The 15,453-nt window shown below is 33.3% G+C and overlaps 1 protein-coding gene across 1 annotated transcript in view; it reads right to left on the reverse strand.

Moving 5' to 3' along the window:
* Positions 1–5,441, reverse strand: part of LOC131857849 (receptor-like protein 19) — a 57,736-nt gene extending 52,295 nt beyond the window's left edge. The window contains exon 1 of the mRNA XM_059210610.1: positions 5,393–5,441. Within this exon, the coding sequence (XP_059066593.1) occupies positions 5,393–5,441 (49 nt within the window). The remainder of the gene's footprint in view (positions 1–5,392) is intronic.
* Positions 5,442–15,453: the final 10,012 nt, after the last annotated feature.

The raw sequence follows: 15,453 nt of genomic DNA on the forward strand, positions 1-15,453 counted from the left end.
TTCAAATCAAAGTGAATTAAGATAATGCATTACAACACATATATCAACAATAAACAATCAATTGTGCCAATATTCACATACAAAGATATAGAGGCACTTCCCAAAAAGCATCTTTAACCCAAGTTCCATCTCTCTCCATCAATAACGGCAAGAGAGTGGTCAAAAGAAATAGTGAAAATATATCAATTTTGAGTTTGAATGACATCTTAAAAGACTAGCCCAACCTCCATAGGATAATACATGTCAACAATGACCATCTAAATCAATGGTGAGAGGCAAGAAGCCTCACTAGTCCCACTATTGAGGATTATAACCTATATGACATCCTAAAACATGGGAATGGAAATATCAAAAATCCAACATCAACACTTCCATTTGTAACAAGCGTTGAACGATAATATACATCTGTGCCTTTCTTTCTTTAAGATAATTTTGGAGGACGCGATAGTTTTTTAATCTTGTTAAATCAGGTGAAGATGACTATTTCACTCTAATTCTACCAGCTGAGTTGTTGTAAAGGAAGTTGTACTGAAAACACAACTAATCTCTACAATTATACTGTTTGGTAGTTGTGGATAATATCATAGAGTTTGAGATTGATTATACATGTCCAACGAAAAAATAAAAATAAAAATGAAAGAATAGAGCAACTATTTCTTCCCTAAGAAATGATAGCCATGCGGGAAGTAGAAATAGTCACCTTCTAGTACAACTACTTGTCATGGGTTGATGGTCATGGAAGGCTAACCAGAAGTTTCTTCCCAATTAGCTCCATGCAAATCTATCATGTCTGATTTCTCTCTTAAATCATTATGACATTGTAGAGGCTGAGAAATTGGGGGTGGTTTACAGATTTTCTATTTAGATTAATTTTCAACATCGGGTTATTAAAAGAAATGACCGCCAAGGGGTGAGACCGAGGTGTTGCTTATGAAGTAGGTGCAATTTCTTCATCTTCCAGAGAAATGTCTTGGGAAGAACTGGGAATGGGAGTGAATCTTCTTTTCATGTTGGTACTTTATTATTTACCAATGTGTTCCCTATTATAAACTTGGAACTTTAAAGGATTATATGCCTTTTGCTTACTTTTGGTGTTACCCTGGGCCTAATTTATAAGAATGGTTAAGGTTATAGTACTTCTAAGGTTCATTGTAGTAGAAAAAACAAGATTCATAGAATAGGGTAGATGGGGACATGGATAATTTGACACAAATTGTAGAAACAGAGAGTTTAGAATAGATGGAAATTATTTAAATTCATTTATGAAACTAGAAATTGGTAGCTTTGAAACTTAAAAGTTTTATGGGGTAGTTGAATCGAGATATGAAACATAATTTCTTATGGAGAGGTGTTGTGGTTACTTGTTTACCTCTGTAGAGAATCTTTATATTGATGGCTAATAAAAATCGCTTTAGACCCCTAATCGACTAGTAATGAATCCATTCAAGATTTTCTTGAGGGCATGCAATTAAACATATATATATGTCCTCTTTTCCCCTAACTTGTTGATGCAATGGCAGGGATAATACCACTATGAATGTGTTGCCATAGAAAAATCTCAAAATTCTCCCACTAGGAGTGTGGACAAAAGTCCTCAAAATTTATTGTAAACATAAGGTGGCCTTTAAAAGTAATGTGAAGACAGATAAGTGGAATGGATTAAATCATTAAGGTTCCTATTGCACAAAGAAGGGTAGTGGTGGGTGGTGAGTATGTATGTGGCAATGCAAAGTTTGTAGGTGTGGAGACATAAAGTGAGATGTGGTGGTTGTGATGGCTATTATAACCAAGAGCATAAACAATGGGAAGCACATAAGATGGTGAAGCCTTTGGCTCTTAAAAACAGCCTAAGTGCATATTAAAATTTAATAAATTATTGTAAGGAATGTCAGCTAGTTAGAGAGAATGAGGAGGTGTAAGGGTCAGAAGAATGGGTTGAGTTGACAATAAGGGAATCATGGGGGATGTATTTAGGGAATGAAAGGTATTTAATGATTTTTTATGGAATGGGGTAGATAGGATTCTAGGGATAGGCATAAGAAATTATTTTAAATGATGAGTAATCATTAACATTTAATTATATTTTTAAATTTATTCTTGTCACCATTCTTCAAATACTACTACTTCCTACACTTTGTTTATTTTTCCACTACGCAGGAAAGGGGACTTCTTTTGGCTATGTCCAGCTTCAAATTTTGCAAGGAGGTTGATGGCATGCTTAGCTTGTGCATCAACAACCTCATTATCTTCCCATTTTTTACCCCAAAATTGGGCAATACCACAGTGCCATAAGTGGTAAGGGTACCCATTGGGCTAAGCAAGCAATTGATACTTGTAATTGATTTGATAGGTAGAGAATTCCTCACTATAATATTGAGTGATGTGAGTTGCCTTCTAGTATAATGTTACTAAACTTGCACTAGGGTGCTATTTTAACTCTTTGTAGACAATCTAAAAATTCAATCATTTAATTGATTTTTGTGCCAACCTCTTAAGAAAATGCAAGAAATATGTTTCATTTGTGATCTCAAGTTATGCTAGCAATGCCTAATTGTGCTGGATTATTTTTCGATGTTCTAGCAAAATTGAGCAAAGTTGGTGTTCTAGAAGAGTTGTATATTCTAGTAAAGTGTTATTTTATGTCCCTATAGACAATCTAACAATTCAACCATTTAATGAGTTTACATGCCAACCTCTTTGGCAAATGCAATTTATAACATGCCTCAATTGTGATCTGAAGTTATGCCACCAATACCTATGTGTCCTAGATTATTTTTGGATATTATAGCAAAGTTGACTTTGGCCCACTCTATTAGTGGCACAATTCATTTAACCATAGGATGTATTGATTGCTAGATATTTTTATAGAGAAAAGGAATGTGCCATAATCAAATAATTCATGAATCCATTATATTTTCCAAGGGCATGCAATCGTGCTAAGTGTTGAGAAGAAATATTATCTAATATTTGTTTTGAAAGTGGAAATGATTCACCTATAGATCACAGAGTTGGATTTGGCGCACTTGGCAAGCCAAAAATTTTGACTTGGCAACTTAAAAACACAATTTTAAAAAATTAATAAATAAATAAAACAAAATAAATTTTATATAGAATACAACTAAAAAATGGAGTAAATAAGTTTGGTATGGATCTAGGGGCAATACCCCTAACAAGGTCAACAGGTAGTGCCACTTACAAGGGTTTGGGGGTAGCACCCCCATTAGGGTCTAAGGGAATCTCACACCATTTTCATAAAACTTTAAGGAAAAAAACAATGTTTATAAAACCAAAAAAATATTTTTGGAGTGTTTAATCCATGTTATTTTTTTGTGTTTTTGAGGTGTTGCTGGCATGGTGCAAGTTGAACCATCAAACTCACTATGAACTCAATGAGTTCTATTAAAAAATCACCAAATAAACTCAAAGAGTTAAAGTCATCAAAACTTGAGGGAGGAAAATTATGGCAAGTACTCGTCGAATCTATAAACTATGGATTTTCCAAGGGTGACAATGATCATTATTGAAGAGGTGAATATTTTTCCATTACCATATTTTTCACATGTCAAAATCTCAAACAATCATTTTGAGATTATGTAACATGTCTATGCTAAGGGAAGCTCATTTCTTGCAAAATGGCTACAAATTGTTGGCAAAATAATTTTTACTTGAAACAATACAACCAATGCGTACAAGTTGATTGTGAATGGGTAGTGGAGGATCCAACATTTCTTTAAGTCAAAGACAATTTTAAAATCTAAACTTCTATAGATACCTCTTTTTTCAAGGTTCTTGTTGATGGGGAAATGTAGCACTTTCATCAATGCAAAATAAAATGCACCGAGTAGATCCTACCCTCTTGCATAAGGAAATCCTATATGCCTTTTGATTGTGAAAATAAGATAAGCTCAAGGTTTATAATACATGTCTTTTGACTATCCAAACAATATAACCTCAAGGTTTATAATAGCAGGTCATGACTAAGCTTAGGATAACTCAGAGCTGAAGTGATTTATGAGTAATCTCAAGGGGACTTATGTATCTGAGAAGTTGGGTTGCATCTAATATGACAATCTAGTTGATTCTTTAATTCTCAAATTGGTTGAAATAAATAGTAAAGGTACAGGGTTCAAAGAACCTAGGGACAATGATAGTAATGGTTGGTGTCATGCATAGACAAACTTCACATAAAAATAGCTCCTGCTTAGCCAGAGCTAAACTCACAACTCCATAGAAATAGTGCAATCTCCAAAGGGAAATAAAAGGATTTTTAGACCATGAACATATACTAAGTTCCCAATTCTGGTGCAACTTAGATAAACATTCACATTTGAACTAATATAAATAAAGAGGCTTAGACGAACCATGCACAAAGACCTATAGTCAACAAACCTCCAATGATATGAACCTGAAATATATCACATATCCTCCCACTTTTCATCAAAGTCATATAACTTTAAGTAACTTGATGAAAAGAAATCATGCAAACAGGTGAAGGTAAATGGTGAAACACCATAATTCAGTGTTTTATTCACTTACTTCAATGACCATTACAATAATTTATGCTCAAGAATTCCTAATCTATTAATTTCTAATTCTAATAGCTACTACCTACCTCTATTTTGTGGAATTGTAACCTATTTCTAACTCCTTACAAAAAGAGAGGCACAAGAATTTTATAGATTTTACATTGTGAATCAATGGCTAGGATTCAATCCATTCAATGGCCTAGATTTGACCTCCAAAAACCCTAACAACTTTTGGTTAATACTCCCAACCACCATCAACCACCTTTTTAGCTACTTTCAACTGCTCTCAACTGATCTCGCTAAAAGACAATAGTTCATGAGGCTCAAGACACAAAAAGACAAACTCAATAGCTGGGTGAACAACTAACTTTTGGCACCCTCTTGAATTGTGTTGACCATTTTTGTGTCAACACTTAGCCATACATATAACTGATCTAATAAATCATGATGGCTAACCTTGAATTTTATGCACACCATGTTATACCCTTGTGTGTTATGTGCACCATGTTAGTCACCGCAATGAAAGAAGAGTGCAGAAGCATGGGTCTTTTTATCCTTTTCAAGCTCTAAAATTCTATTTTTATGTTGACTAGGTTGATCGATCAAATCACTTAAGGTATACCGGCTGGAAGGTTCCTTCTTCATGGTGGGACCAACCCCTTTCACATGCTATTGGCTAGTGAAGGTAACAAAGATCAAAGAGCACATGCTTTTCTGCCATCCTGCAAGCAATTTTTGGAGGCATGAGGGCCCCCACGGGGTAATAAATGAAGTAAGCTTCTTTGGTTCCTCACTATCCCACACCGAACAGATAAATAACAAGATGAATTTGTGGGGAAACAAATAATGTAAGGTGGATGGTTTACCCGCCACCCCGCAAGCCAAATATGGACTGTGAATGGTATTCCCCGCCATCTTGCGGGGGATTTTGAGGAAGAAAGGTGACCTTGCAGGGCAATAAAGAACAAGATTCTCTGCCATCCTGCAAGGAATTTTAGGGTCCAAAGGGACCTTGTGGAGAAACAAATGCATTACGAGATTGGTGCTCCCCACCATCCCGCATCGGAGGACCATGAACCAAGGCAACGTGACGTGATCTGAGTCATCTGCTTTCATTAAGGGCTAGATCAATGGCCATCTTTTAAACTTTCATTAAGCCCTTTGAGAGGCTATGTAACAACATCTCGAGCGTCCATCTACGTGCAAAAAGGAGGATCGAGGGGCCCAAATTCAAATTTGAGCACGATAAATTCAAATGGCTGCATGAGGGTGGTTGCCAACTTTAATGGTCGACAATCAGTTATGTCTCGTCAATAGCCCAAATCTAATCAGAATTGCTCCCAACCACTTTTAGGTTGTTGGGGACTTCCGCCATTACTCCAAACATGACTTTGTAGGCCGAAATCCGATGGAAACTGCAACCCTTTATTACAAATGGAGACTTTCTTGTCATGCAAATGCCATCCTAGTGTAGCATGGGCAAAGATTTCCCCTTTTTGCAGGTATTTTGCTTCTTCCTGGTAGGGGAAGATATTTTCAAACATGTTGTATACACACCATCATATTAGTCAATCTCATCTCCCTTCTTCTTTGATATTTTATAGCCTAGCCCTATTAGGGTTAGGATTTCTTAACTATAGTTCAATTTGAGCTATGCCTAAATTATAAAGGCAATTTTGTACCCTATTTCAGGGAGCTTCTTCATTTCTCTTGCAGAATTGTCATTCTTCTATAATTTTAAATTTTTCTTTGCCTTTGCATGAATAGATTTATTTGCCTTACCTTGTTTCAGTTTGAGCAAAGTTGTGTGATATCTTGCCTCTTTGTTTGAATTCATCTTTATCTTGTTCTCTTTGTATAGGTGATTGTGTTGACCCCCTCTTTAAGTGGCATCTGTGAACCATCTATGTTCCTCTTGCCATTTTTAAGAATTCCAACCTTCACTCATCATAGGGAGCTGGTTTAGATAGGAAATTGTGTATATTTTGGGTAGTTCTATTGGTGTTTAGTGCAATTATAAGTAGGAAGATCAACCTTCAATTCAGGTGCAAACCTTATTTTCCTTTTATGCATTTCTTCTTCCCCTTTTTCCCCCAAATCATTAGATTATGTTGATCAGTGTTGGGTTGGTCCAACACCTACACCAAATTGATAAGGAAGCCAACCTTATCTGGAGAGTCAACCTCACTTTTGCAAGTCCCACACTTGGGAGGTTGTTTCCATGTTTCATGAGGTTGATGGATCAAGGTTGATTCATCAAGGGTACAAACTTTTATGACAATGAATTGTATAAAATTGGGCCAACAAGTATGCATTTTACAATATAATAATCCTAATTTTATAATAAATCTTTTTCAACTCAAACCTAGCTATTAATTCTTCATTTTTGCATGCTCCTATAGCGTTTTATGTCTGTCGTTGTCTTCCAGGGTTCTGTAAATGGCATCACTTGGCTTTTGCCACTATAGTAGTGATCTTTCACCCTCAATTTTTATCTAAGGCCTTAAACATGTTCTTCATTGGCACTGCTTTGTGATCATACCTTCAATCATGTGCTCTAGATTTCCTCTTGTCACCATATTGGTGGTCTTCTATCTCTTTGATCCTTTCATCTCTTGGATTCTCTTGGTGGTCACTATTAGTCACAGTTTGTCATTGATGTCAAATGTTACAAGTTCTACATATATTTTCAATGCATGCACAGTAATTTGATGATTAGGGTTTGGATGTATGCAAACACATTGAAATGTATTAATGGACACCCGATAGAATTTGATGGATGCCTAATAGAATTTGATGCATTTGAATTATGTTTTAAGTTGTTGTAGATGTTTCTCTTTTTCTGTCATTTATAACAATACAGGGTACTCAAATTAGAACACAAATACAATAAATGATAATATATATAATCATGTGGAACATTTTAGTTAAAATGATTGTATACCAATCAGTCATGCGATGATCTCTGGTTCAATGGTTCCGCTAGATAATATGCGTTCAACACTAGAAAAATATTCAGAGATATAATCATTTTAAAAAACTGTTATGTCTACAAAATAAATGTGAATTGTATGTTTGTGATGTCATAAATAGTTGAAGACGGGCTTTACAAGCTTAACTATTTATAAACAACTTTGAATAATTATGTGTTTTGTTAACAAACAAACTCTAATATAACTATGCAATTATAGTTCTAGTGGGCAAGTAATAATTAATTTTGTTAAACAAACAAACTATAAAAAATATCATATAGTTATTACCCACAAGCAATTGTTAACTAATCTAATTCTAAATGTATGTATGTGTATATATATACATATATATGTATATATGTATGCATATACATATATATATACATATATATGTATATATGTATGCATATACATATATACATGTATATATATGTATATATATATACATATATACATATATATATATATATATGTATATGTATACATATATACATATATGTGTGTGTGTGTGTGTGTAGAGAGAGAGAGAGAGAGAGAGAGAGAGAGAGAGAGAGAGAGAGAGAGAGAGAGAGAGAGAGAGAGAGAGAGAGAGAGAGAGAGAGATACTATTTATTTCAAAGATGGAAGAGTGTCAATGAGAAATCAACCCATGTGATAGGAAGCATAGTCTAAGTGATATATGTGGATTATAAAATGTATTGGAAGCAGTCTTTATGATGTATAATTTCATTTCAAGTACTTAACAAAGTTTGCAAATTTATTTTGTTGATGATAAGTCAGAGATACCAGTTTGCTAATTTAATGTGTTGATAAGTTTCAAGTCATATGTAACATAGTTTGCAGACATCATTGTTTTAAAAAAAGATTGTACACTTGTAGTTCACAGTTTAGATTTGCAAAAACTTGTTCTAATCAGTAATATTTCATTTGAAGGAGTCTCATTTATAGATTTCTGTATATCTCAAACACAGTGCTACATAGTGTATCTGACATTTTTAACATTCAGAATGTCAAAATCTATTCTTTTATTTTATTGTTTATATTTGTGTTGATATATAAAGTGAAAAATTAGCAATATTTTGAATTGGGACTCTGAGAAATATGAGTTGTTTCTCAAACCATTGAATTGTTTATTTGGTTGATTTGGTGCTTAGAATATAGGGTTTTGGTGACTCCTTAGGGTTGGTGCCCTTAAAAACATTGTAATCAGAATTCATGTGTGAGGCTGGATTAGGACAGTCGATCCTAGTAGCATTTCTCACCATGGTTTTCCCACCTCAAGTTTCTATGTATTTCTTTGTGCCTTGACTTCATTGTGTGGTGTTTCATACATGCTTTATTTTGATGGTTTTAATTTCAAGTCAATTTCAAAAGGGTTTAAATATTTTCCAAGAGTTTTAAGTTAAATTGTAAGAATTTGTTTACTACTGATTCCCCCCCCCCCCCTCTCCGTATTAATTTTGTGTTCTACAGTTGGTATTAGAGCTAGTGCTTGTGTAAATAATTAATCAATCTAAGTAGATCATGGTATTAGAACACATGACTTGTCATGAAGGTTCATTTTCTATTAAACCACCACTATTTGATAGCACCAATTATGCTTTTTGGAGAATAAGAATGGAGAGTTACTTGTCTACTCTAGGATTTGATGTTTTAGATTTATATAGTAGATGGTTATACTATGCCAACTCGTACTATAACTGATCCTGTAGAAAAAAAGACTATGAAAACAATGCTAGGGCAATGAATGCTATTTTTTGTGGATTGTCTAATACTTAGTTTGTGAAGGTTATGCATTGTAAAACAACGACGGAGGTATGGAACAAGTTGAAAAGTATCTATGAAGGAGATGACAAGGTGAAATAGGTGAAATTACAAACATACAAGACCAAATTGAAATAATTAAAGATGAAAGAATGACAAATTGCTAATGATCTCCTCGAGGTTGATGAGATAATAAATGCTATCAAGGGACTAGGTGAAATAATGAAAGATTCAATCATTGTTCAAAATGTTTTATGATCCCTTCCTTCTAAATATAATGAAAAAAAAATTGCTATAGAAGAGGCCCAAGAGATCTTAGCAAACATTCTTTAGATGGTTTACATGGTATTCTAACAGCTCATCAAATGAGAATGACAGGTGATGATGTGTCAAAATGGGAGGCTACTTTTAAAGAACTAAAAAGGTAAAAGATGAAAGAGCATGCATATTCATAAAAGGATCTAGAGGAACAACTTGCTAACTTGGTGAAGAAATTTAATAAAGTTGGCAAATTTAAAGGAAAAAATCCTCTTAAGTTCTTTAATTGTGGGAAAATTCAACATTTTACTGCCAAATGTCCTTACACCAATAATTACGAGGAAGAAGGATTCAAAAAGAAATAAAAAGATCACTTTTCTTATTAACAAATAAAGCTTCAACAGAAAAATAAAAGTCTTTATACTAAGGGAGAAAGTACTAATTCTGATGCTAGTATTTATGATTCTAACACTTATGAAACTTTGTTTATGGCAATAGGACCATATTCTATAGGTCAAAACAATGTTGATTTTAATAGTCATGCAAAAGGTGAAGTGCATCTGGAATAAGAGCTTGTGTGTGGCTTAGATGAGATCAATAGATTGAAGAAGGAAAGATCACATCAACTGAAAGACAATGAAGCCAAAAATCAGGTTACCACGGATCTAAAAGTTGAGGTTGAAGAAGGTGAAAAACAAGTTCATAAATGGCAAAATTTAAAATTCTTCTAAAATATGAATTCAAAACCTAAAAGTGAACTAGTTTCTTAAAAAGGTGAAATTGAAAAGTTAAATATGGTTTCAAAAAAACAAGCTAAGTTTGGAAAGGGTTCATAAATATTAAGTGAAATGTTGGCTAAACAAAGAAAGAATAATAATAAATCAAGTTTGGGATTTGAAAAAGGTGAAAGTTATAATTGTACAAAAATTAGTAATTTTGAATGACAAAGAAGGAAGAATTGGTATCCTAGAAGATTTTATTCTTTCTATGGCAATTGTAATATTGGTAACTATGTTGGTCACAAAGCAATTAACTACATAATTATGACAAGGAGAAGAATCGATTTTGTTAGCTAAAATTCATTTGATTCCTTAAGGAATTTTAATGTGTTTTTTTAAATGATAGAATGTTGGACATAGTTCAACAAATTGTTACATGAGTTTTACAGATACTGAAGACAATCTGAAGGAAGTGAAAGTTTGGAGAAAGAAGGAAGAAAGATCTCTCATTGTTGAAAAAACCCTAAATGCAATATGAGAGAATATTTTAATAATGGATAGTGGTTGTTGAAACCATATGACAGGTGAAAAAAAGAAGTTTTCAACATTTACAAAATGAAATGGCGGTACAATAAAATTTGGAGACAATTCCTCAATACAAATTTGTGGTAAAGGTTCCTTGAGTATTAATAGTATTTGAAAAATAAAAATTGTGTGGTATGTTGATGGTCTAAAATACATTATACTAAGTGCAATTCAAATGTGTGATAATGGTTATTTTGTAAATTTTAATGCTCAAAGATGTGAAATAAGAGATTCTAAATCTAGGAAACTAATAGCCAATGGTAAATGAACTGAAAATAATGTTTATGACTTAAGGGAAATAAAAGGTAGAAGTTGTTTGATAAGTTATTGATGAAAGTTGACTTTAGCATAGGAGACTTGGTCATGTTAATTTTAATAATCTTGTAAAAGTCAAGTCTTTGAATTTAGTGAGGCAAATGCCCAAGATTGTGAAACCTTAGAATATTATTTGCAAAGAATGTCAACGGGTAAGAAAACTAGAATTAGTTTTGAGCCAAAAGAATATTCAGGTTGGCAACCTCTTGAATTAATCCATATTGATGTTTGTGTTCCAACAAGAACTAAAGGTTTGAAAAATGAAAAAAAAATTATGTTGTTTGTAAATGATTTTTCTCAAATGACATGGGTGACATTCTTAAAGGAAAAATAAGAAACATTTGATAGATTTAAGGTTTTTATGGTAATGGTAGAAAAAAGGAGTGATTTTAAATTAAATGTGTTGGCAATTGACACTCATCTGGTGGACATTGATGCTTGATTAGTGGTTTAGGGTTGTCATTGATGACAACTCTTCTTCAGATTCCTATCTGGCAATCACAGATCTTGATATCCGGAAGTGGATGTGAACCGATAATTAGTTAGCCAATATTTTAGGTTGAGCGGAGCAATTTTGGCCTAGAAGCTTTCTAGTGATTGCGGTGTTATGAATCGTGCATGGGATGATATGGCTGACATAAAGACATCATCTTATCATCTTTTTGTTGATCCACATTTGCTTTTGGTGATTCAAAAAAGTTGACTCAATTCTACATGTTACATTAACAGGTCAACTTGATAGTTGTCTATTTTGTGATTGCGCATATATAAGACCGGTGCAGAAGATCTGTTTGGTATGTGGTATGATTGATATGTGAGTGAGTGATGATTGTGAATCCTTTGTAGCATAATTTCACATGTGCATTCTTAATGTGATAGCTGACTGGGACAGGAAATAGAGTAGAGTTGCAAAGCAGATACAATTAGAGATTTGGTACTTAACCGAAACTCATCCAGGCATTGTTAAATGTCATTTTTGGAGTTCTTTCATTGTATTTCATCACTATAATTGATTTGTAAGGCAGTGAGCCTTCCAAGGTTGTAGCCCTTATTGTAATTGAGCAGTGACCTCTAGGAAGTGTGCCTGAATGCTTGTGCATTCCCCCTCATGTAATATTATTTTTATACTGGTCATAGTGGAATAATATTGTGAGTTCAAATCCTACCATGGTTTTCCTCATTTGGGTTTCCACGTAAAAATCTTGGTGTTCTGATTTGTTGTTGGTTGTTTTGAGTTTCTGCATTTCAGTTTCATGCTTATGTGTCTAGTGGTTTAAAGTTAAATTAGAAAATTTGTTAACCGGTAGAGTACTGATTCACCCCCCACCCCCCCCCCCCCCTCTCAGTGTTCCTTGATTCCAACAAAATGTCTTAGATCTAAAAAGGGTGGAGAATTTCTTTCTAACAAATTTGTGGCTTATTGTGAAGAGCATGGCATAAAGAGGCAATATTTTGTAGCTAGAACACTACAACAGAATGGTGTGGTGGAAAGATGAAACAAAATAGTCAAGGAAATGGCACAAATTTTTCTTAGTAAAGCTAAAATTTCATAAGTGTTTTGGGTGGAAATATTTTTATACAATGATCTACATTCTCAATAGAGTTAAGTTAAGACCAAATAGTCAAAGAACTCCATATGAATTATGGTATAGTAAGTCTTCTTCGGTTAAATATTTTGTTGGCCGTAAATACTTTATTAAAAGAGAGAGTGATAGATTGGGTAGTTTTGATTCTTGATGTGGTGAAGGTTTATTTCTGGGTTATTCTACTCATAGTAAAATCTATAAATATTATAACAATAGATTAAAAAGAGTGGTTGAAAGTATTAATGTAAAAATTGATGGAGATGTTCAAAATGATATTTGCAAAGAATTTATTATTGAATCTGGTAATGGTGTTGAAATAAATCCTAATACTTCTTCAAAAAATTCCAGTGCAACTAATCCTAATCCTTCTTTAAATAATTTTGGTGAAACTAATCCTGCAACAAATATTTCTAATAATGATGAATATAATTCAAAGATTGCCAATAAAATTTCTTTTGAAAAATATTGGTGAAAAGAAACCTTCTAAGTTTGTTAGAAGAAACCATCCCAAACAACAAATAATTGAGCATAAAGAAGATGAAATTCAAACAAGAAAAAAGGTTGTTAAACCTTATATGAAGAAGAGTATCTTTATTTCTTGTTTGAAATGGAACCTAAATCATAAAAAAGAAGACATTTTAGGTGCTAGTTGGATTGATGCAATGAAAGAGGAATTAACCCAAATTGAGAAAAATAATACTTGGGAGTTGGTTCCTAGACCTTCTAACAAAAATGTCATTGGTGCAAAATGGGTATTTAGAAATAAATTGAATGAAAATGGCAAAATTGTTGTAAATATAGCCAAATTGGTCTGTAAAGGTTATGCACAAATAGAAGGGGTTAATTTTGATGAAACATTCTCTCCTATAGCTAGATTAGAGGCAATCCGAATGTTTTTGGCTTTCTCAGTTTATATTAAAGTCTAGTAGATGGATGTGAAATCGGCTTTTCTTAATGGATTTTTGGATGAGGAGGTTTATATGAACCAAAAAAAAGGTTTTATGTGTGTAGGTATGGAAGATTATGTTTGCAAGCTCAAAAAGGCTTTGTATGGTCTTAGACATGCCCCTAGGGCATGGTATTTTGGGCTTGATCAACATCTTCTACAACAGGGTTTTCATCGAGGTAATGTTGGAAGTAATTTATATTTCAAATCCATTGAAGATTAGGTGTTTGTTGTGGTGGTATACATCAAGATTGTATTTTTTTGGTGGGAATGATGAAGTTTGTAAGGATTTTTCTAATAAAATGCAAACAACATTTTAAATGTCTATTATAGGGAATTATCATATTTTCTTGATTTGCAAGTATCACAGTTGGATGCGGACATATTTTTATCACAGACTAAATATACCAAGGAGATGCTTAAAAAGTTTCAGATGGAGGACTGTAAGTTGGTCAGTACATCAATGATTATAGGTTGCAAACTAAGTAATAATGATGATTCTCCAACCATAGATCAAATAGAATTTAAATCAATGATAGGTAGTTGTTGCATCTCATAGCATCAAGACCTAATATTATGCAATTTGTTTGTATGGTTGCAGGTTTTCAAGTTGCTCCTAAGGTGTCCCATCTTAATGCAGTTAAAAGGATTTTTAGATATCTCAAAGGTACTATAGATTATAGTTTATGATATCCTGGGACTGATGATTTTACCTTGACAACATATACAAATGTTGATTGGGAAAGTTGTGTTGATGATAGATGAAGCACCAGTGGTGGTGCATTCCTTTTGGGGAACAAGTTGTTTGCATGGTTGATCAAGAAATAGAATTCTACCACTTTGTCTACAGCATAAGCAAAATATGTTGTTGTTGCCTCTTGATGCACACAAGTCTTGTGGATGAAGCAAACCCTCATATATTTGAAGATGGTATTTGATTGTCTAGTTTCAATATTTTATGATAATTCTAGTGCTATCAACATTTCAAAAAATCCTATTCTTCATTCTTGCACTAAGCATATCTATATCAAATATCATATTTTGAAAGAAAGGGTTGTTGAGCATGAGTTTTGTCTTGAGTATGTGAATACTAAATAGTAGTTGGCCGATATCTTTATAGAACCTCTTCCTATGACCACTTTTGAACTTCTACGTGCATGGCTTGGGGTTCTTCCTTTGCTACATTGAATTTGGCTAAGAATTAGTATCTACTTGGGGAAAGTATGTTCTTATTTCTCTCTTTCATACCCCATCCCTTTGCCATTGATGTCAAAAGGGGATAAAATTTGTGGTGATATATTGTTTCAGATTTAGATTTGTGGTGATATATTGTTTTAGGTTGATCATCCTTTTTGTTGACATCAATGTCAAAGGGGGAGATTGTTAGTTGTAGGTTGCCATTGATGTCTAATGTTACAGGTTCTACATATGTTTTCAATTCATACACAATACTTGGATGATTAGGGTTTGGATGGATGCAAACACATGGAAATGTATTAATGGATGCCTGATAGACTTTGATGTATATTTGATAGACTTTGATGCATTTGAAACACATTTTAAGTTGTTGTAGTTGTGTCTCTTTTTCGGTCACCTGTAACAATACAATGCAATCAAATCGGAACACAAATACTATAAATGATAATAGATATAATCACATGAAATGTTTTAGCAAAAATGATTGTATGCCAATCATTTATGTGATGATATCTAGTTCAATGGTTCTATTGGATAATATATGCATTCAAAATAGAAAAATCTTTAGAGATATAGTCATCTTAA

Source organism: Cryptomeria japonica, chromosome 8 (genome assembly GCF_030272615.1).
Source record: "Cryptomeria japonica chromosome 8, Sugi_1.0, whole genome shotgun sequence".
Taxonomy (NCBI): domain Eukaryota; kingdom Viridiplantae; phylum Streptophyta; class Pinopsida; order Cupressales; family Cupressaceae; genus Cryptomeria; species Cryptomeria japonica.